Source organism: Myxocyprinus asiaticus, chromosome 9 (assembly GCF_019703515.2).
Source record: "Myxocyprinus asiaticus isolate MX2 ecotype Aquarium Trade chromosome 9, UBuf_Myxa_2, whole genome shotgun sequence".
NCBI lineage: Eukaryota > Metazoa > Chordata > Actinopteri > Cypriniformes > Catostomidae > Myxocyprinus > Myxocyprinus asiaticus.
Window position 1 is genome coordinate 2,152,165 of NC_059352.1, and position 25,346 is coordinate 2,177,510.

Below are 25,346 nucleotides of genomic sequence, written 5' to 3' on the forward strand. Positions count from 1 at the left end.
AGTGATCCATTGAAAGAGTCCACCACTAATTTCTCATTTAGACACCACTAAACACACTCTCTTCTCTTTTTCACTCCCACAAAAATACCACAGACACACTTCAATGAACCGAGATGGTGATGTGATTTTAGAGAATTGTCTAAGAGAGGGAACTCTTGGTTTTGTTGTCAAATATTACTATACTACAGTATATACTAAAGGGCTGGGCGATAAAGCTACCAAAGCTACTAAAATAATTTTAACGATATTCAAAATATATATCGATATATATGTACAGTATATGCTCTTAAAAAGTAGATTCAAAATGTTTAATGGAAGAACTAAAACACAATCTTGTAAAAAAAGAAAATAATAATAATCAAGGCGTGTTTTTCACTACATGAATACAAAGAAGAATGTTATCTAATCATATACAGTATATATCCAGATTACATATACCAATATAACAAGATGTATACCAGTTAAAAGCAAAAGGGGCCCAGTTTATATTAGGTGTCTTAAGCATTTGACACAGTGTACTTATTTTTAAAATACCTGCATTTAATTACATCTGTAGTTACACTGTTAACCTAACCCTACCCTTACCCAAACCCCGAACCCTAACCCGAACCCTACATCCAAACCTACCCATACCTTAACCTCAGTAGTGAGAATTGTGCAGAACAACATGCAGTTACACAATAAATACATTGTATTGTATGTATTTTAATGATAGTAGACATTATGACACCTAATATAAAGTGTGACAACCAGCAATAGTTTAGTCATTTTTAATAACGCTAATTGTTGACTCATAGTTTTGAATCGATTCAATGTAACCGATCATTCAAAATGATTCGGACTCTAATGCCGTTTTTACCATAGAAGTTTAAAGGAACGCGGTTTATTGCGTTTGCATGACCGCAAACGTTGTTGGTTTATAAAGCATAATCGGTGTAAGAGCGCGCATGTAAACACGCTTGTAAGGGGAGTTCAGTGGAAAGGAGGAGGCGAGAACCGGCTTGACAACTTAAATAATAATTTAATGAACAACTAAAACACACAACCAAAAACACACAGTACAGCTGCCTGCAATTCTCTCTCTCCCAAACTGTCGTCCCCGGCCGCCTTTATCCCTCGCGCGCCCCATCAGGCTGATTGGGGACCGGGTGTGTCTCATTCCAGCCCGGCCCCGCCCTCCTCAGCTCTACACTCCTCCTGGCGTTGCCTCAGGCCGGGGAGCCCTCTCCGGGGGGGGGCGTGCCTTATGCCCCGACTGCCGGTGGGTCCTTCCCGCCTTCCTCGACCTGGGAGGAAACAGGAGGGGAAAAAACAACAACACAAAATGGCGAGGGAAAGGCCAACACGGAGCGACAGAGAGAGAGAGAGGAGAGAGAGAAAAAGAAACTCACCGGTTCTCTGATGCGCCGTCGCGTGGTCCTCGATCACTACTCCACCCTCTCAGGCGGACTGCAGCCGCTCCTCCCCGGGCGGACCAGAGTCAGACCTCCGACCCCCAGCGGACAGAACGCCCCTCCGCGTTCCCGGCGTCCCGTGGGGACTCTCCTCCGCCCCTGGCAGCGGCCCTACCACTCCAGGCGGTCGGGGAGTCGCATCCCTCCTCCCCCCGCGGACGGCGGTCTTCTCTCGACCCCTCCGCATTCCCGGGGGACGGCAGGGCACTCCTCCGCCCCTGGCAGCGGCTCCCTCGCTCCAGGCGGTCAAGGAGTCCCGTCCCCACTCGCCTCGCGGACGGCGGCCGTTCCCCGCGTCCGGGTGGTCGGGCTACTCCGTCCCCCGTCGGACGGCAGTGGCGCTCCCCTGGGTGGACGGCAGTGTCGAGGACCCTGTGACGGGAATCCCTCCTCCTTCCCGGGTTTCGGCACCAGTGTAAGGGGAGTTCAGTGGAAAGGAGGAGGCGAGAACCGGCTTGACAACTTAAATAATAATTTAATGAACAACTAAAACACACAACCAAAAACACACAGTACAGCTGTCTGCAATTCTCTCTCTCCCGAACTGTCGTCCCCGGCCGCCTTTATCCCTCGCGCGCCCCATCAGGCTGATTGGGGACCGGGTGTGTCTCATTCCAGCCCGGCCCCGCCCTCCTCGGCTCTACAACGCTCAATGTATTTAAAGCTGAAGAATGTAATTTCTTCGACACTAGCGCCACCGAACGGAATTGCAAAAAATAAACACTGTTTTCAAAACAACTTTCTGAATACGCCCCTCGTCTGCAGTAGATCAAACAGTAAGATAGTCCTGCCCCCAACTTACGCCAATGCTTGAGTAACGTTGTTTCGGGCGGTTCTAAGCGGGTCGCTCAAAACAAACACAGGAATTTGTTAGCATCACAGAGGCTACGTCCACATTAATCCGGATACATTTGAAAACGACTTTTACGTTTACTTAACGCTCTCCGTCCACACTGCCATTTTCAAGCGTGTTCCGCAAGTCCACACTAAAACGTACGAAAACGCCTAAATCCCCTTACTGCGCATGCGTAAGTTCGCCGTTCCATGTAATGCTATTGTCCTCGTGTTTCATAGCCGGACAGCAGTTCCGAGTAAACTTCACGTCGCCTTTGAAGGAATGCATTGTGAACATTTGTCTTTAACAACGCTCTCACAGGCACAATAACGCTGCTACAATGTGGGCCGCTGTCTTGATTGTTTTGGGTTGAATGGATGACAACAAATACGTCTCCGTCTTCCCCGTCCACACTACAACGCGAAGACGGCGTATTCAAATGTATACACTTGGGAGAGCGTTTTTGAAAAGCTCAGTTTTTGCTGTCAAAAACGTTAACTCAGTGTTGATGGAAGGCCAAAATGTACAGAAATAGATGCGTTTTCAAACGAAAACGTATTAGTGTGGATGTGGCCAGAGACACAGTGTGTACAGTTTTCAAGAAATTTAACCTTTGAATGGCTTACTTACTTACTCTGCATATTAAGCTGGGATAGAAGAAAGTATTTTAACATCGGGAAAGTTTAGCTTCAAATGTGCATATGTCATTATATACAGTATATTGTCCAGCCCTAATACTATAATACATTAATCAGGATTCGCTTCGTCACTCAATACAAAAATATGAAAAAGACCTTGGCTTGGTATTAAAATAAAAAAGGGCAAATTTGTTTAGAAGGTTAGTTTATAATGCATATATTAAATTCATAATGTATGTCATTTCAAAGGCCGTTTTGAAGACGTTCCGTACACAAAACATTTCCTGTGTAACTCTGCAGCACCTCTGGTGTAGTGAAGGTGCTGTTGGTTTGGCACAGGTTATATCCCTTTAAAACACAGTAGCGGTGTGTGTGAATGACAGGAAGTGCTTGTGTGTTTGGAGGAAAAAGCTGTGAAGAGCACGGGGTAAAGACAGGGTAAAAATAGGGCACTGGGCAGAAGGCAGGAAACTAGCAAACTGTGGCCTCATAGAGGAATGTGTTCTGGAGCATCGAGATAAGAGGCTAACTCTCTTCTTACATCCCCCAAACATACATACTGTATACACACATACATGTATATACAACCCCTTACAAAAAGTACCATGTTTTGGTATATTTCCATACAAATATACAATGAAAAAAAAATCATGGTAGTACGATGTAGTGCCATTTAAGTACCATAGTATATGAATGTGGTAAGCAAATAGTACTATGGCATATATCATATATAAGTACCATCTGATACCATCACAAAACCATGGTACTTTTTGGATGGTTTACATGCATACATGCAGTGCAGGGAAAACGTCTTGGGACCACTAGTGAAAATGCCTGTATTTTACATTCTTTTGTCATTTAATACAAAACTTTCACTGCAAATTATGCAACAATATGCATTAAAATATTAACTTGAATGAGAATGTCACAATATTTGGTAAGCCCCCCTATTTAGTGACCTAGAAATGAAATAATTGTTCTTCATTTTATGTCATTTTTCAAAATCATTAAACTTTTGCTTTCTTTTCTGGTTTAAATTGGATTTTGAACGCCAGATTTTCAGTGTGGTTGCAGACTTGTGAACATCACTTATTATACAAATAGATACTATACAAACACAAATACATATAAAACATGTACTGTAGATATACAAATATATAGAAATACATTTAGATCCAAACATGCGGACATAGGGATACATAGACGTAAATTCAGGCAGATATACAACCAGAAAAAATGCACAACCGATCTCAAATCCTTCCAGAATTGGCGGGTTTCCAGTTGCCGAGAGAAGTGTGTGTGAGCCGTCGTCTGACCCTTGTTATCTGCCTATTTCAACTTGATCGTCGTGTGGCGTGGGGTGAATGTGCCAAACTTATGTGGCATTTTAGTCTAGAAACAAGCATTGCTCCTGAATATTGATGTTGTGTAAAAAAAAAAGAAAAAAAAAGGGGAAACCGAGAACTGATAAGAGTCCATCAACAACACTTTAATATTTCGGGGTTTAATACAAGCTAAGCTCAGTCGACAGCATTTGTGGCATAATGTTGATTAACAAAAAAAAAAAAAAAAAAAGATTTTGACTCACCCGTATTTTCTTTTTAAAAAGCAAAAATGGAGTTTACAGTGAAGCACTTACAATGGAAGTGAATGGGGCCAGTATTTAGAGGGTTTAAAGGCAGAAATGTGAAGCTTACAATTTTATAAAAGCACTTACATTAATTATTCTGTTAAAACTTGTGTATTATTTGAGCTGTAAAGTTGTTTAAATCGTCATTTTTAGGGTTGCTGCCGTCATCATGGCAGCAAAATTGTAAAATCGAATATTACTTAACTTTACACAGAAAAGGTTCGTAAGCGATTTTATGACTTTAAAAGCACATTAACACACATATTGTTTACGTAATGTGTCTATACTTTTGAAACAGTGAGTATTTCAATGTTTACAGATTGGCCCCCATTCACTTCCATTATAAGTGCCTCACCGGAACCAGATTTTTGCTTTTGAGTCGAAATTATTGATTTGAAATATTATTTGTGGCAATCAACATTATGCCACAAATGCTGTCGAGTCAGCTTAACTTGTATTGAACCCGAAAAATTCCTTCAATGAGCAGAATTATAAATTAGAACCAGCCATATTTGCCCAGCTGGCAAGTATTTGGACATTTAAGTCACAGTGTCTGAATGTCACTGCATTAGATATCAAAATATCAAAGCAAGTGTCATCTGAGCTCAAATGTGGCTTAATCTTGTTTTCTCAGAACTAACTTAAAAATCAATGACTTCGCAATCATCAACTGTTTGCACTTGTTTACATCAACAAGTAAACAAATACCTTTTTGGGCCATTGACTATTCAACAACTGGCTCAGCTAATTATATACACAATTAAAGGTTTGTCAAGAAGTAAATTATATTGACTGAACACTTGCAACTTACAATCAGTTATTCCACGCATTTGACCAAACATTGAACCGCTAACCGATGCGACAAACTGCCTAGTCTTTGGCTGTAATCACATAATTTGGGTAAACACTTAAAAGATGCTGTTGCTTCTAATTCATGTACGAGGCAGCTTGTTGGTTTTTAATTTGTGGGCGGGTGTAATTCTGTCATGTTTGTGTTGATCTTATTATGTGCTAATAGACTGTAGCGATGAAGTCCCCCGAGGCACACAGACATCTGTCTCCCTCTCCTTTGTATCGCGCGCTTCTCAGCCCACCCTCCCCTCATAGCATCGCTGCATCCTCCGTCCTTCATCAGGACTTCATTTTACTGTCAAATCTGCTTTTCATGTGTCCCTCTCTCTCTTTACCTTTCTGTGGTGATAGGCCCTACGGCATGCCATTACTGGGCTAATGAGGGCTGTCTACAGCCGCGCGAGAGAGAGCGCTCGACAGACACGCTAACCAACACTGACACTCTCATTATACAACTGGCAACCGCTGAATGAAGGACTCCCTCGCTCATTCGGCTCTCTCGGCTCTCTCGGCTCGCACTCTCTCGTTTTCTCTCTCCTCCCAGACGCGCGGACGTTACTCAGAGCGGTATTAGCGACTTTGCTAAAATGATACAGGGCTAATAAATTGTTTGTTTAATTTCAAGCTTTGCATATGCAGAGCATGCAGTAGGTAAGACCATTAGCCTGGGGGCTTTTCACAGATTTATATCTCAAATATTCACAAACAACATGTGGCTCAATACCCATTCCTGAGGTTTGGCATGGGAATTTCACGTTACAAATGCGTTCGAAAGAAAACCTCACAGAAACATTTTCAGGTTATATTTGACTCCAAAAGCAAATAAATAAATAAATAAATAAATAAAAATATTTAGCAAAAAAAAAAGAAAAAATGAAAGAAATTAGGTCCATTTGTTGGACCACTGAGGTGTTTACATTTTCATGACAATTAAGCACATCAGGAAAAAAAAAAAACATTTTTGCTTGGTACTTTTTAAAATAATAAAACAACAACATTTAAAGCATAATTTATATTTTGTTTTTCAATTTCGAAACATAAAACTAATGAATGCAACAAACCCACATTTTCTCCCCAAATTGAAATTACCGTAATGCTTCTAGGCTTTGTACTCTTTTTACTGTTTTTCAGTTTAAAGGACTATAATAGAACTATTTTTTGCTTAAATCAGCATACATTAAAAGGACTACAACAAATACTACCAGGGTCAGAACTTTACAGGGGTTCGGGGCAAAAATGCCATCGAAAGTGACAAAAATGCCCCCTAAATTCAATTTTTATCTGACATATTTCTTAATATTGTATTCTAGGCCTACAGTATATATGCATATAACTGCATAAAACATAGGATATAAGTACTCAGATTGAGAATGTATGTTAATAAATTGGTTAAATTGAAGAATTTGACATTATTTTTTATATGATTAGAAAACATATGCCCTCATAAAGGTAAAAAAATGCCCGCCCCTTAATGGAAAAGTTAATTTCTGACTCTAAATACTACTGTGATATTTAATGAAAGTAGGCTTATTTATTTATTTATTTTTACTTGATTTTGGGTTGAAATATGACCTATGCATGCTCTTTTAAGTTTTCAAGAGATTCACCCTTGCAGACAGTAAAACGACACACAAACACATCTTGTGCATTTGTTCATATGTGTTGCCATCTGGACTTCCTCTTTAGTGGTCTGAAAGGTAAACACTACATTACCAGTTAATTGAGCTGCCAGACATCTCAGCCAATCAGGATGCAGGATGGTTGCTGCGGTGAACAAACAGGGAAGGAGGGAGCAGTAAACGAGTGCAGGGTGGCATAAAGAGGGAAAACAATGGACACTGGGCACTGGGCCAAAGAAACCAGCAGAAATGGATATCATATTGCCAAAGCTTACCGCTGGAGCAACGTGGACCAGTGACGGATTAGAGTGTAGCATGTGTTCTGATATTCAAGAACATTTTCCTCTTGTACTTTCCTTCAAGGCCAATATACATTTAACAAACAAATACATGTGTATTACCATCACATTTGTGTCCAAAGAGCATGGCATTAGCATTTGATTTTCCATTTTACCATGGTACTTTTTTGTAAGGGTTCATAATACTTTTTTTCCAAAATGACTGTTTGCTAGAAGAATAACTAGTTGTTCACTAACTTGAATACATAAAATAACAATTGTTTATTTTTACTTCAAAACCCTTACAAAAAGTACTGTAGTGGTACCATGGTACAGTGGTGGTATCATAGTGCTTTGATATACTGTATACAGTACCATGGTGTACAAGGTATTCTAAAGTACTTCAAAAATACTATAGTACATGCCCAAAAAAATATGGTATTTATAGTAATCCAAGATATTTCAAAGAAAACCATAGTGTTACCATGGTACCATGTCCAAAAAACATGGTATGCCACTGTATTTCAAAGAATACAATGGGATGACCATGGTACCACGTAAAAAAACATGGTATTTACATGGTATGTCACAGTACTCCAAAGAATACCATTGTATTACCATAGTACTTTGTCCAAACCCATGGTATTAACATTGTTCTCCAAGGTATTTCAAAGAATACAGTGGTATTACCATGGGACTATGTCCAAAAACATGGTATTTACATGGTATGCCACAGTACTCCAAAGAATATCATGGTATTACGATGGTACCATGTCCAAAAACATGGTATTTATATGGTGTGCCACAGTACTCCAAATAATATAATAGTATTACCATAGTACTATGTCCAAAAACATGGTATTAACATGGTACTCCAAGGTATTTCAAAGAATACAATGGTATTACCATGGGACTATGTCCAAAAACATGGTATTTACATGGTATGTCACTGTACTCCAAAGAATACCGTTGTATTACCATAGTACTTTGTCCAAACCCATGGTATTAACATGGTTCTCCAAGGTATTTCAAAGAATACAGTGGTATTACCATGGGACTATGTCCAAACACATGGTATTTACATGGTATGCCACAGTACTCCAAAGAATATCATGGTATTACGATGGTACCATGTCCAAAAACATTGTATTTACATGGTATGACACAATACTCCAAAGAACACCATGGTTTTAGTTTAGACTTATATCCTTCCATGCTAAGTAGCATATCGGGCAGTAAGCTCTCCAGAGTTTCCGGTCTCTGGCCACAGTCTCGGCGTCATCCCATGTTGTGTTTAGTGTCTTCAGGTCTTGGATAAACGTTGACGTTTCACGCCTGGTGGTACCCATCTCATTGCGATCTTGTGGATCCGATGGTTCTCCATTCGAAGAACCTGGCCAGCCAATCGGAGTCTCCTGTGGGCGACGATGATGTGGAGCTTGCACGTGTCACTCCTTGCACGTGTCACCACCTCTTCGTTAGTGATATGATTGTAATATCGGATCTTGAGGATTCGGCGTAAGCACCTTTACTGGAAGACGTCGAGCTTCTTGTTGATGCTTGTTGATGCCTTCCAGGTCTTGCTGGCATAGATCGCCGTCAGTACCACAATGGAGGTAAACAGGCGGAACTTGATCTTCAAGGAGATAAAGGCGAGCACCAGATATTTTTCATCCTCCGAAAGACAGCTGCCGCTTTTCTGATGCGTCATTTGATGTCTACCTCAGCATCTCCATTCTTGGAGATCACAGTACCCAAGTATGTGAATTTCTCCACCTTCTCTAGCCATTGTGACCCGACTACGATTCCCTTTGTGCTGCCAGGGCGTTCATGTACATGATCTTCGATGTCTCGGCGCTTATCCTGAGGCCTACTTTGCTTGCTTCTTCTTCCAGATTAGTCGTCGCAGTTTGCAGCTTCTTCTCGTCTTCCTCTAGCAGGGCGCCCAGGTGGTCTTTGTCGGACCAGTGGATACCGGCCCTCATTCGTGCTCATGCTCGCCGCATGACATAGTCCATGGTTACGAGGAAGAGGGGACATGATGCACCCTTGTCTGACCCCTGTGGCGATCTCAAAGAGGTCCATGGTATAAAAAAAAAAAATACAAATTAAAAAAACATAGGATTACCTTGGTAAATATTATACCCTGGTAAATATTCAAATGTTAATACCATGATACTTTTTTGTTAGTGTTTTTGTGGTTGTGTAGACCCAGACAGGTGTATATAACATTTTGTGAATCATCTATACATGTGTACACACACACACACAAACACACACAAATTCACTGATGCGAGACCCCAAGAGCAGCTGGCGGGGTTTTGTTTCCTGTAATACAAACCAACATATGTTGTATCATTTACAGCCATTTCACATTAATGGACAGTGTGTGTGTTTCTACATAACATTCCCTGCAGATTAACAGAATAGACATGCTCGCGATAGGCTACTCGATGAATGGAATTTCAGGCATTACCAGGGCTTATTTAAGAGCCTGTATCACCCAATCCCCCGTCAGATAAAGACACACACACAAGCACACATATACACATGCGCACACATAAACTATCCCCTAATAGTGTGTTAAAGGCTATTCATGGAGTTGTACCACAGTGGAGCATTACATACTGTGTAATACAATACGACACAATTTACATTTTCATCTTTACATTAAAATTGTCATAAACTGTGCATAAATACCTGTCTGTAGTATTTATGCACAGTCTGTAGTCTTAAAACCTAGTGAGTTGCCTACCTGGACAGCATTTTAGGCATCATAGGCGCTCCAGACTTGAAAGTTGCTCCAAAAGGTAGTTTGCGACATTATGCTGCCCTCTAAACGGCAAAGTATACTTCGGTTTTCCACCTGCTGCTACGTCTCGCCTACAATGCACGTGAGGCAAATTTCGTCATCAGCACAGTATGTTTGGACTGTACGTGTGCAGCCCACTTTTTCTAGATACACAGACAACCACAGTCTTTGTGTGAAGTCTTTATGGCTGCCATTGACTGCACCAAAGAGTATCACAAAGTAAAGCAGCTGTAGTGCGCTTAGGTGAATGCGTTCGTACGGGCTCATGGTCAAAAGAGTATAATTTGAAAGGCTGAGCGCTCGACCATGCATGAGACGTAATGCAACGTAGAAAAACAAAGCATGCCCTAGTCTTACGGTATCTGGTTTTGGTCAGATTGTAAACTAGCATCGCATGTGTACTTCGCACAAAACGCAATCGGAGAATGCAACTCTGTTGAAATCAAGTGTGAGTTGAGATTCCCTGTGCGTTTCATTTGAGGGATGCTATATGTGTGGTAGCCATATCTGATTTGCAAACAAATCGTTCTTTTCGAACTTTAAGAAATGTCTTTGTTTAGGAGTAAAACTGTAAATTGAAAACAAAATGGGAATAATACATTTTAGTTAACATGCTTATTAATATTGGCAACACTATTGTTAGTGATGTTCTTCACAATGTTGTTGACAATAAACAACATTTGAGGCAATCTATATAACCTAATAATGATAATGCTGTGATAAACAGTGATTTTAATACAAAATTACTTGTTAATGTACCAATGCTGATGTGTGGTGGCACTATCAGTTTCTTCCTATGAAGAGCAGAAACATCCCTTACGCAAGTAAGCAAACGATGATTCGTAACTGCAGCAGTAACAAACCTTAATACTCAAGGGGGAGCTAGAATTATCGTACAATTTCCATTTGATTTAGTGCACAAAATTGGGCTTGCATAGCTAAAGGAATTTACGTTTGCGTTTGATGTTTCGGGCCTAAATAGGTTACATTCTGTTTTGCCTTCGGCCACGTCTACACTAATAGGTTTTTGTTTAAAATGCATTACTTTCTTCTTGTATTCGCCTCACATTCACGCAAAAACTGCATTTTCCACCATCGAAAATGGAGCATTTCTCAAATGCTCTCCAAAACGCTCTTTTACTTTAAAGTTTACTTCAACTTTGGTTGTTGATCTGTTAAATAAATAGCAATAGAACTGCATAGTTTGGGTCGTCTTGTTCATTTTTAGCATTAATAATTTCGCAAAGTACCAAGTGAAAAGGTCCCCTTTGTCATTTACAGCATTAGCTGAGAGAATTTCATTCATATGTAAGGAAAGTGAACATTACAACTGAAATATACTTAAATGAATCAGAATTGAATGAAATTAAATCGTATCGTAATTGAATCAAGAGCTTGTGAATTGGAATTGAACAATACCTCAAGGGGGCGATAGATTTATCGTACAATCTCTGTGCCGTTTAATTGAGCGCACAAAGTCATGCTCGCATACCTAAAGGTATTTTCGTTTGTGTTGATGTTTCAGACATGAGGTTCTATTTCTATACATTTTAGTTTGAAAACGGATTCATTTTACTATGTTTACAGATCTTATCCACATAAGAACGGCGTTTTCCTCCAACGGAAACGGAGCATTTCGTAAACACTCTCCGTTACTGCATACTTTAGAAAGCGATGACATTAGAAAACTGAAAATGAAAGTTTTTAAACGAAAAACGTGACCTTAAAAGGCAGCTACCTTTTTAGGCAATAGACATCAAGGCAGCTCAGTAGGTTTTCTACCACAGCACAATATAATCTGCTCCGAAAGACCTGAATACATGCCGTTAGAATGACTATGTGCTCTTTGGTTTCGACCACAATATCTTAGTATGCACTTTCAGTATCGCACAAATGGTTTACTGTTGCCATCACTGCAGTACAAAAGCTGCAGGGCAGAAAACATGAATCATCTTTTCAACCGATATAAGAAACAATCTCCCACACTGCTGAATGTGTACATCTGAAATCTTGCGCTTTTAAAACACCTCTCTTCGCTGCTTATTTGCAGTCAGTCGGTTTTTAACAGTCGCACCTGTTTGTGAGTAAAAACTGACCTGAGAACAGTGCTGTAAAACTTAGTTTGGTATGGAAAGTCACAGTACTGGTTTTGGTTTATGTAATTGCATTACTCATAAAGTAAACGCAAGACTGCCAGGTTCAACATTATTCTGGGTGAAACTGTTAATGTTTATTTATAGAGAATTAATTCTCATGCGAACATTATTTGGCTGCTAAAACCAAACATGTTACCTTGTAATTTATTATGAACGCTTATTATGAATACAGTGTCATAGTTGTGTTTATGAAGTCTGAGCTTTTTATTATCGAGCTCTTACTCTTTTCCTCAGGAGAAGCATATGAGATTTTAGCAAAATTCTCAATTTGTTGTCCGTTTAGTCTCAGTGCTGTTTTTGAGATATGAAAGAGATCTTATTTGTGATTTTCTCTTAGTTGTTGGCCAGCAAGTTGTTTTATCTGGTTTATGGAAAAGTTGAGGAATATTACGGAGCTAAATTTAATTTGATCATATATATATATATATATATATATATATATATATGCACCAACCCCTGAATTGAACCTAAATATAATCATCTTTAATTGGCTAATATTAATTTAGATTATTTGTTTGTGTGTGTTTACATGTCTTTCGCAGTTGATCTTTTTGTCAGCGTCTTCGCCAATTTACAGTGTTGTTCAACACGAGACATCTGCTGTGGAAAATAAACGGCACACACACACACACACACACACACCCTCTCTCTCTCTATGAGATCATAAGGTCTTGTACTCTTGGGCTAAAACTGTCGCTAGATCTGTCGCCACACTAATTCCTTTGGCTACAATAATACATGTCTGACAGATTGAGATATATTCCACCTATATTTGCTTTTACAGGCTTTATACATAACCTCTTCAGCTGTAGTACAAATTAAAAGTCCTTTATTGTCAAATATAATCATTCTAGTTTCTCAAGTCTTGGCATTGCACTCTTAAAAACTAAATTTGAGCATTTTCTAGAGAAAATGAGAGTGGATTTTTGCTTGTGTGAAACTTGCCGCTACAATGCTAGGGTGTTGTCGGTGGTTGTCGGGGCATTTCTACGTGGTTGTTAAGGTGTTGTGAGTGGCTGCTTGGCTGTTGCTAGGGTGATCTGGGTGGTTGCAAGGTGGCCAGACAAAAGAGCCCATCATCAAGCCTCTATGCTTTACTGGTCTCTACATATGATTGGGCTGGGTAAAAATACTGATTTTCCGATAAGTCACGATCGTCATTTGAACAATCTCGTTGTTTGTTCTTAAAGGAATATTCCGGGTTCAGTACAAGTTAAGCTCAATCAACAGCATTTGTGACAATGTTGATTACCACAAAAATTTATTTCAACCTGTCCCTCCTTTTCTTTAAAAAAAGCAAAAATCGAGGTTACAGTGGAAGTCAATGGGGCCAGTTTTTGGAGGGTTTAAAGGCAGAAGTGTCGTTTTAGGGTTTTATTGTTTATGGCGTTACATCATGGTAACAAAGTTGTAGAATTGCCTATAACTTTACACAGATGCGGTTAGTAAGTGATTTTATTGCACTAAAATCATGTTAACACATAATGTTTACATCTTGTGTCTATACATTCGAAACAGTGAGTATTTTAATGTATACAGATTGACCCCATTGACTTCCATTGTAAGTGCCCTACTGTAACCCAGAGTTTTTTTTTTTTTTTTAAAGAAAAGGAGGGATGAGTCGAAATACATTTTTGTAGTAATCAACATTATGCCACAAATGCTGTTGATTGAGCTTAAAGGTGCTGTAAGCGATTTTAGCCATTCTACTTCCATGAGATTGAGCCATTAAATTAGCCACGCCCCCTCTTTCCAAAAGATACCAAATGAGCTTTATTTAGGCCAACATTGTGCAGAAACAGTTGTTGAAAACAACAGCAGTCAATAGCAAAACAGTAGCGCCCTCAGCTGGCAAGTGTTATGAACAACATGGCATAAAAATGCCAGTAAGCCCCAATAATTCACTGAAACTGCAATACTAGGCGCAAAATGATTGACAGGTCGAAAGCGTCAGAGACTGCGGCTCATAAACACATTTTTGTTTGCAGTTTACAGAGTCTAGTGCTGTCACAGAGACAGGTGAGATATCTCAGGACACTTATTTCATTAATATCTTTCAGGGAGTAGAAACATTTTTTGCATACTTTTCCATGAAAAAATTGCTTACAGCACCTTAACTTGTATTGAACCTGGAATATTCCTTTAAAATCCTTAGAATTATCTTTAACTTTAACTTTAAAGACTATTTAAATTTTGGTTATGTTGATAAACAATAAAATTAACAGCGTGTTCACATCATATCGTAATTGCCGTAATTGCCGTAATTACAAGAGTTCGACTTGTAAAAATGTTCACGTCTTCGTAGAACTCGTAATTAAGTTGTAAACTCAGAATTCTATGAAAGCTCCCAACTTGACAATCGTGACTTTATATAAAAAGAAGTAAAGTGGCAGCAGCTTCAACAGTTAAAGCTATAGTATTTTTTAACCAATCTTATATTTCAGACAGACGAAAATAAGTCGTTTCAGAGGCTGAGCAAGCTGTTACATTTCGCAAGTGCCAACATTTCTTTCCCTCCAGAATGACTTGCTCTGATGAATTGTGCACAATTAGACCAGGAATGTATTTATTTATTTGTATTTATTTTTTTATCCCCAATTTGGAATGCCCAATTCCCAATGCGCTCTAATCCTCATGGTGGCGTAGTGACTCACCTCAATTCGGGTGGCGGAGGATGAATCTCAGTTTCCTCCGCGTCTGAGAACGTCAATCTGCGCATCTTATCACGTGGCTTGTTGAGCGCGTTACCGCAGAGATGTAGCGTGTGTGGAAGCCCACGCTATTCTCCGTGGCATCCACGCACAACTCACCACGCGCCCCACCGAGAGCGAGAACCACATTATAGCGACCACGAGGAGGTTATCCCATGTGACTCTACCCTCCCTACCAACCGGGCCAATTTGGTTGCTTAGGAGTCCTGACTGGAGTCACTCAGCACGCCCTGGATTCAAACTCGTGACTCCAGGGGTGGTAGTCAGCGTCTTTACTCGCTGAGCTACCCAGGCCCCCCAGGAATTTATTTTTAAGTCAACATGAAATCAAAATAGCTTTTTATAGCACCACCACATACTGTAGATGGTTGTCTAAAGAACTAGAAAAACTAGCCACTTTTTTGCTCTAATCGTTATTTTGAAGAGTATGTATTGATTTGGACAGAATTCAGGATAATAAGTTTCAGTGGTCATGTTATCTGTCTGATTGTATCCAAATGAGTTTGTCTTAACTTGGGAAAACAATCTTTTTGCAATTTGGCTTCCTCAAACTACTGTGCGACTCAAATGTGTATTTGGCAGTATGTTTTTGGGCCGGTTTTCTGCGGAAGCAGCACTTTTGATTTAGACTACAAGCAGATGGTTGTAAGTAGATTGCTTTCATGTTAAGAAATGACTTTCCTTCTTTTGTTTGGCCTGCAAATGGAATATTATTTTAATGCAAGTGCTTTTTTTGTTGTTGTTATTACTGTGTAGGGAAGGGTGATGTAACACCGAATACTAGCGAATGAATGAGGATGAGAAATGGGGAAGCTTTTTGCAATCGGTTCGGTTTAAGAAACTTGTTGACAAGTTCACAGATTAGCGTGACATTAATTGTATTGCTCAGAGGTTTCTCATTCATGGCTCGGGAGCTCATGTCAAGTGTCAGCTTTGTCTCAAATGTATCTCCTAAATTCCTTAGGAAAAAAAATAGTCATAAATGAGTCAACTGTCCTCACACATTAAGAGTATCGAGCTATAAAATGAACGTGGATAGATAAGCTCAGATCATTTAAAGAAGAATTTGATGAGAAATGTTTGAGTTCATATTGAGATCTCTCATACTTTGGTATCTTGGTAAATCTGAGCACAGTTTGAGACATTGTTGATTGTCTGAAACTCTAGGGGAGAAAACTGGAGTATTTCTCTCAGGAGAAAAATCTTAGAAGCAGTAAGCACGCATCTCCATTTGCTCTCCTCTTAATCTTATTGCTTTCTAGGAGAAACAATTAAAAATGTAAGTGATGTTTTCTTTCCTAAGGGTTTAATTGGCATTTCTGTGCTCGTTTTAACTTGTAAGATTATCTGCTTGCCTCTGTGTCATAATGTAAAAGCCAAAATAGTGATCAACAGTCAAAGTGTATTTCCAGTTTTAATCACACTAATAAATCTGCATCACTTTTTGAGTCAAAACATTTTTGTTTGCGAAGACTTGCATCTGATTGGCCAATCTGAGTGCTGTGTTATGATGCGTCTGAAATGAAAGTAACGTGATTGGATTTTATTGTTTTCACTCTGACTTTGTATATGACTCAGAATGAAGCGAGACTCTTGTATGTGCACTCACACACTCACTACATACTTAAATCACACAAGATATTCCATACACACCCCTGAGTGGTTTGTACTCAAGTTGTACCACCTAGTATTTTATACTTTTTTTTAAATGACTAATTACATCCCAACTATGGACAGCCCAGAACGCAGCGCCTGAAATAGAATCATTCAGGCCATAATTGTAACTTAATCTTTGTCCATATGCAATTTGCATTGTAATAATATCCAATATTCAAAACGTAGTAATAGTGTTGTGGTTTATGGAGCATTTGCATGTAGCAGCTGGTGCTTTGCTTTTCATTTTGATGTCGATTTGATGTTTTTGTCTGAGGGAAAAAATCATTGAGATGTAGGGTTTTCGTATTCGGTAAGATTAGGGAAAATTTGCAAATTGTCACAGTAACCGGAATGTTAGTAACCGGAGTTGCCAAAGCAATATAATCGGCTGATGCCTGTGGGATTATGTTTCGGTTATTTTTTATATGTGACGTTACTGGTCACCCTTACAAAAAATCTAAACTAGCCGCAAATTTGCCGCTTGTTATTTTCACATGCAAATGAGCTTTTTATTTGCCACAAATGTTTGCCAGAAGTTTGCAGCTCTCCGCCACTAGTGGTGAACCTCCGGCAAACCTTTGGCAACAATGGACAATTTGCCGCAAGTTTTTCTCCATTAATGGAGTGCAATAGTAGGGTTTAGGTAGGGAAAATCCCTTTTTTTTCCCTCACAAAATTTTAAGCGTTAACGTATATACTTTTCAAAACAGGTAAAAGTCTGCATGAAATAAAAATTGACTGTATTTACTTTCTTAATACATATTGTGCACAATTTATCAGTGCACATTATTCCCAAAAATCTAAATATTTTGTCTTTGTAATCTTTTATCAACATGTAATAACTTGCTCTATCTCTAAAATGACTTTCCTGTTCAGCTGATGTCGTTAAACTCTCTTATTTTTCAACCCAATGTCAAATAGGGATGCTTTACACCATCCAATCAATTCCCGATGATATATATATATATATATATATATATATATATATATATATATATATATATATTATTGTTGAATATCCTGTTTCACTGAAATATGTCAAATGGGTAGCAGACGCCAATTTATGCTGACTTTAATTGATTTTACAGAACCATATTGTATTTAATCAGTGAGATTTTAAGGATTAGTTCACCCAAAAAATGAAAATTCAGTCATTGTTTACTCACCCCTGTGTTGTTATAACCCAATATGACTTTCTTTCTTTTTCTGAACACAAAGGGAGAAATTGTGAAGAAATGTTGTGCTCAATGATGTCATACAATGGCAGTTTATGGTGACCACCTCTTCAAGATTCAAAAGAACACAAAAGTATAATTCAGAAGTCTAATAAATTATTCCATGAGACTCATGATTGATACGGTTGTTATTATTTTTTTCTCGGAAATCTCAGAAATCAAACAGAAACATAGAGGAGCTATAGGGAGCCACAGTCACACTGTGTCCTAACCTGACAGCAAGGTATATTTTCTATGGTAATCAGAGTTTTTGTCCTAACCATCAGTAGCGATGGTACATTCTATCGATTTGATAGCTTGTTTTTTATTTTCGGCATCGTGCGGGTAACTCCATCCGCTGTGAACTGGCACCGGTCCAAAAACTTTCAAAAAATAAGGCTGGGCATAGAAATGCATAAATTCTTCGACTACAAACTCTTCAGACATGTTTAGTAAGTTCTGTTCTCTGTTTTGTGTAGCTGTGTTGTGTTCTGTTGTCACTATCACTGTGTTGGACCTGTTTTTAGATAAACAAAACGAGTTTTCACTTGAACGCCCCAATGTCATGAGGGGGCTGTGTGAACTGTTGCTCTCGTGTCCTATCATGAACGTGCACAGGAGATCAACGGTCAGTGAACATTTTCACTAAATAATACATTCGATTTCAGTTTGTTTCTCACCAAATCTTATCGTATGCTTTCATAACAATCATGAGTCTCATGAATAATTTATTAGACTTCTGAATTATACTTTTTTGTTCTTTTGAGTCTTGAAGAGGTGGTCACCATAAACTGCCATATTATGACATCACTGAGCACAACATTTCTTCACAATTTCTCCCATTGTGTTCAGAAAAAGAAAGAAAGTCATATAGGGTTATAACAACACAGGGGTGAGTAAACAATGACTGAATTTTCATTTTTGGGTGAACTAAACCTTTAAATGTAATTTTTTTTCCAAAAAGTTTAATTGCCAATTGTTTTGCTACGAAACTAATGTTGTAATGTGTCATCAATTTTGACACTGGTTGGTTTGGTATTTTACTGCAAGTTTGTATGTGTCTATCATATTAAAAGCAGCAATACGTATATGGGTCATTGACAAATAAAGTTGTCTGAGGTGATAAAAATGCAAAATATTTTTTTAATCTAGTTTAAAACATGTTTCAAGTTTGTACAAATTTAATCTTTGTGTCTATTTCGGTTTCATAATGTATATATATATATATTCTACAAAAAAAAATATTTAATGACTTACAAAATGTCAAGTGGTGTAACCATCAAGTAAAAGGTATTTAAATACTTTCCAAACATATTTTTCAAGGTACAAATATTGTTACAAATATTATGAATTTGAGTCATGAATTTTAATACGTTTTCTTGGGGTTATTACATTTGACCTAAAAAAAATAAAAATATGCCTTTTCATAAAAATGGCATACTTTTTAAAAGAGTTTCTAAAGGGGTCTTCTCTTTTTCTTTTTTTTTTTTTTCTTTTTTTTTTTGTATGACAACAAAACGTTTCCTACATGTTGGTTAATCCACCTGACTTTTATACTTTAAGCCCTAGAAAAAATATCAAACTGACTTTGAACTCAGAAATTGAAAACATGTTTATCAAGCTTTGTGTGAATTGCATCTGTAATGTATTTTTAATTAAATGATGAGACCCGGACAAAAAAAAACTCACTGATCCATATTACAAGTGAAAGTCAGCGTGGAACACCTGTCAACTGCTAAATGTGGAAATGTTTTCTTTTCCTATCCATGACCTTTTTTATCTTAAAGACAACTTCCAGTCAAATGGAGCACTTTAACCGTAATCATTCTAGTATATCTGCTCGGTCAACACATTCGAAAATGTCCCCTCAAGTTGGTGTGCGCCCACGTTTTACAGTAATGTTTGCAGTAAAGGGCACAGCGATTACGGACACGTGCGGTGGTTAACAGTAAAACACAAGGTGCAGAAAACCCCTGTTGTGTGTCTAAGTTTAGCTACAACACTGAGAGATAGAAATCAGAGAGATAGAAAGAAAGAGACCTGACAACATCCCATGATCCTTTAATCTGTCTGAGCGATTAGCATTGCAGCATTGCGGCCGGCACGAGACGCCACATCTGATGAGGGAGATTCTCACCGCGCTTAATACAGTGGTTTGGACTTACTTGACAGCATATATTGTTAGTCATAAAGCACTTTATGATTAAAAGAGATATACAGATTAAGCTCTCGACAAATCACTACACACGTGGGTTTGGTTGTTTTGAAGACAATCAACTGGTGAAGAAACTCGATAGTTATATAAAGAGTGGCGGCACAGAATAGATGTGCCTTCTAATAAAGTTTGTTCAAAAGTTAGTGTACTTGTTAACCAAGTAGACAGAAGTGTCAGTGAAGAGCATGCTTGAGATGAAATATGAGACAAAACAAAGAAAATCAAGGGAAATATCACATTTTATTGGCCGTCATTTCCAATCAAACTTTCATTTTGAAATAAGTGTGAAAATATGATTTTATTGTGTTTATTAAGGACAGTGGCGATTTTAGGGGGTGGCCTGTGGTGGCCTGGGCCACCCCTGAAATCTCACTGGCCACCCTGTGGCCACCCCAGAACTGACTGGTAGTTCATCATGTTCATCAGCACAAGAACGAAGAACCAATAGAAACACCTGTCAATCAAAGATGACATCTCAGGTCATTTGTTGATTTAGAGCCACACTGACCCAGGGTCAGTTTTATATTTCTGACCATTATAGTAGTGGTGGGACTGAAGCTGTGTGAGCTGATCTTTGATCAGCGGGGGGAGGGGCAGGCCACGGGTGGCCAGGCAGGTGCCGCAGGTCGCAGGCAGCGGGGTTTGTGCTGTGACTGTACTTTAAATCTTTACATGAGTTATTTATGAGCTCTTTATGTGTATTATTGGTCAGTCAGACCAATAAAATCTTCAAAGTTTTTATACCTTATTTGACATTTTAAATATGCAATTTTGCGGTGTCCAGACAGACACCTATATGCCCTCGTAGCCAATTTCACACACTGATTTGTACCCAATTTGCTGGACAGTGCAGTTATAGCTAATAATTGAATGAATAATTGATTGAATGATTGATTGAATTGCGCCTCAATCAGTTATCACCTGTACTTGTATCTTTTTATGATTATACACTATACCTGATGTTATACGCAGATTAATTCTCTACAATGAGAATAGCTCTTAAAAATGTGTAACTGACTTTTCCTAAACAATTACTGATTTAAAACTGGATGTTATGTTAAAATAACCAGAGATTCCCAGAAACTGTAATAGGTTGAAATAGAACAGGAATAGAAAACTGTCAAATGTCAAAACAACAGTCTGATATTGAATACAAACAATTCAGTGAATGCTAACATGAGTTTAAGAATTCATTTATTCTACATGTGTAGATGTTGAAGCAAAGCAATGCGATATTTACACATTTTGATCATGTGCCATTCATAAAGGTTCTCCTAGTATCGCCACCCCACACTAGGTCTGTGCCCCATCTTGGCCACCCCAGTAAAAATGTCCTGGATACGCCACTGATTAAGGATAGCCTACATAAGACAAAGGAGTCAACCATATTATTTAAAAAATGTTAAAAATTTAATTTCTATTAAATGCAAAGAAGAATTTGAGATATGCTGGAAGATACACTGTGGTGGGAATTTTCATGACTGTTGGACCTGAGATAGAATTATTATGTTTGAATGACAACAGTGTGAGTGCACTACATAGGGTGATGTGTGTGTGTGTGTGTGTGTGTGTGTGTGTGTGTGTGCATGCGCGCATGTGTGCGTGTTTGTGTGTGTGTGTGTGTATGTGTGTTTGGCACACTCTTGTGTGTGAATCATTAGATGTTGGATTGCTACGATTCCCAAACTCAGACTGCCAAAATTCCTGCCGTGTGTGTTTCCTCAAACAAACCTCACAAACGGAGCAGGACTGAGGAGAATACACACTCATACACACACAAACACACACTGATACATGTACACACACACTTAAGTATTAAACATTCAGTGTGCAACCACCCAGAACACCCTAACAACCACCCAGAACTCCCTAGCAACCCAGGACACCCTAGAAACCATCCAGAATGCCCTAGCAACTACCCAGAACACCCTAGCAACCAACCATAACGCCCTAGCATCCACCCAGAACACCCTAGCAACCACCCAGAACACCCTAGCAACCATCCAGAATGACTTAGGAACCACCCAGAACACCCTAGCAATAACCCAGAATACCCTAGTAACCACACAGTACACCCTAGTAACCACCCAGAATGCCCTAGTAACCACCCAGAACACCCAGTAACCACCCAAACGACCTAGCAACAATCCAGAATGACTTAGGAACCACACAAAACACCCTAGCAACCATCCATAATGACTTAAGAACCACCCATAATGCCTTAGTAACCACCCAGAATGCCCTAGTAACCACCCAGAATGCCCTGGAAACCACCCAGAACACCCTAGCAATCACCCAGAATGCTCTAGTAACCACCCATAATGCCCTATTAACCACCCAGAACACCCTAACAACCACCCAGAAGAATACTGTAGCAACCACCCAGAATACCCTAGCAACCACCCATGACGTCCTAGCAACCACCCAGAACACCCTAGCAACAACGCAGAATGACCTAGGAACCACCCAGAACACCCTAAACCACCCAGAACACCCTAACAACCACCCATAATGCCCTTGCAACCACCCAGGACACTCTAGCAATCAACCAGATCACCCTAGCAACCATCCAGAACACCCTGGCAACCACCCAGAACGTCCTAGTAACCACCCAGAACACCCAAGCAATCAACCATAACACCCTAACAACCAACCAGAAGAACGCTCTAGCAACCACCCAGAACGCCCTAGCAACCATCCAGAATGTCCTAGCAACCACCCAGAACACCCAAGTAACATCACAGAATGACTTAGGAACCACCCAAAACACCATATCAACCACTCAAAACACCCTAACAACCACCCACAATGCCCTAGAGACCACCCAGAACGCCCTAGCAACCACACATAATGCCCTAGATACCACCCAGAATACCCTAGCAACCACCCACAATGCCCTAGCAACCACATAGTAACTTAAACCTCTCAAGAGCACTGAAATATTGTGATGGCGAGTTTTGCAAAGACCACACACATTATCTATGGAAAATGCAAAAATGTAGTTCAGTATTGACATCATTTTGATCTGTGAAGATTTTATTAGTTTTGATTATGTTGATGTTTTTGTTTTTATTCAGAATTGAGTGTCTTTTGTCAATATTCCCGTAGTTGCCTTTGCTTTTTTGTCTGTTTTTCTCACCTTCTCTACCCTCTTCTCTCTCTCTCTCTCTCTCTCTCTCTCTCTCTCTCATCTCTACAGAGCAGATACAGTGTGGGCGATCGAGGCGTTAGACTGTACGGAGCTTTACCGGTGAGGACTGACACTGAGGGTAAAAGACTGCCCTCTGCAGGGGTGAGAGCAATCCCAACATACCTCTATCTCTCTTTCATTCTCTCGTTGTCATTCTAAAGCGCCTCCTGTCTGTCTGTGGTGGTTTTGTGGTTCTCATGGGGTCACATGATGAACTGAGGGCCTAAGAGTACCCATAGGGCCACACTTCACACCCACCAATACCTCACCCACACACATACACACACACACACACACACACACACTGGAAAATGAAGTTTGAGTCAGAGCCAAAAACTGAACAGTCAAAACACTTGCCAAAAAGTACCATGATACTATCTATATTTTTTGGGGGGTGGGGGGGAGAGATTTGTACCACTGTAGTATCATGGTATTCTTGGAAATACCTTGAAGTACCATTAAACCATTAGCATGGTAAGTTAATTTCAGTATATGCCGTGGTACCACAGACAAGTTTCCTCACAGTACACACATGCAATGATAGTACCAAGTTTTTTGAACATTTATCTATAGAACTACAATCTTTTGAAGCACTACGAATGACTTAATCAAAAACTTATAATGTTGATTATAAATATATATATATTTAAAGTATATTGCAGAATATTCAGATATAATTAAGCAATATCACACGAGCAAGAGTGCGATATGGCCCTATATCAGCACTGCTGTGATTCAGCTGCAGGCACGAGGCCGCAGGCCGAGTGCCATAGGTAATCACAGCAGTGCTGATTTAGGGCCATATAGCACAATTGCGAGTGTGATGTTGCTTATATACAACAGTTCAATGAATAAGTAAAATTTGTAAAAATTAGGAAAAACTGAGTACGGTCACAAAAAATGCATTTGTGCATGAAACTTCTTACTTATGCGACGGATCAGAATCTGCCGTTGCTGGTTCAAACCAAATGATGCGTCCAAGCCTCTCAAAAACATCACTTCAGAACTACTAGTATCACAGCTTGGGCTGTTTCTAACATGTTATTGGAGAAACAAGGATGTGTGTGTGTGTGTGTGTGTGTGAGAGAGAGAGAGAGAGAGAGAGAGAGAGAGAGAGATATGGAGCATGTGCGATCACCTGTTGATGATGCTGTAGTCTGTTAGTCAGCTTTCTGAAGATAATAATTTTGGTGATATGCATCCTATTTTCTCAGTGGAAAAATAGCCATCCAAGCTGGGGTATTCCTCCCTATTTCGTGGTAGCCGGTGCGCAAGAGTCTTTCACTATAGAAACCGCAATGTCCTCCGCCATTTTGTCCTCTCCAATGTGGAAAGTCCGGTAAGAGGTAAGCACCTTGAGTTTGTGTAATTAATCAGTCTGTTGTGTCTCTTAGCTGTGATGAGCCTTAATGCTGAATTCGTTAGTTTAAAGCCGTTTAAAGCTATTTCCTAGCTTTAATATTGTAGTAGTAATACGATCACGGAGCTGATGAATGAAAACACTGACTGACGCTGACTCCACATCACCAACTGGCTCATATTACACACACAAATGGTCTTTTGCCTCCACCTCCTGGCTAAAATATGTAATGTCACAAAATTAAATGTAAAGAGACATATCTCTAAACACATCTGCACTGCTCTTACACGTTAGTTTAGAACAGCACGAATACAAGCGGAGTGATACACACACAGTGAAGCGTCCGAGTGCTGATGGTGTGAGACCATCAGCACTCATGGAACGTCTCTCGTCCAATCAGATTCGAGGACCGGAACTAACTGTTGTATATACAAATATATACTGTATGTGGTTTGAGAGTGTAGGGAGAGCAACTCGATTGCGTCATTCACAGTGCATCATGGGAGTAGGTGGATGCTGCAGAGCTCTTTTGACGCACTTTGTTTGCCGCAGTTCTCTGATTGGTGGATCTCTCTTCAGAATTATGGGTAGTGTAGTCCTTCACCAGGAATTCCGATTTTAAACACGGTTTTTAAAAAATTACATTGAAATCATGCGAACTGATGGCTTCAACAGAAGCATATACCAGTGATTGACAACCTCAGAGCTCACAGTAGGTCTGTCTTT

General features: G+C 39.4%; 1 protein-coding gene across 5 annotated transcripts in view; it reads left to right on the forward strand.

Annotated features, from left to right (window-relative positions):
- The window catches only part of LOC127446011 (thymocyte selection-associated high mobility group box protein TOX-like), a 177,966-nt gene that overhangs the window by 44,299 nt on the left and 108,321 nt on the right, over window positions 1–25,346 (forward strand). For all 5 annotated transcript variants that reach the window (XM_051706605.1, XM_051706604.1, XM_051706608.1 and 2 more), the window contains exon 2: window positions 23,270–23,362. In XM_051706605.1, coding sequence (XP_051562565.1) covers window positions 23,270–23,362 — 93 coding nt within the window. The remainder of the gene's footprint in view (window positions 1–23,269; window positions 23,363–25,346) is intronic.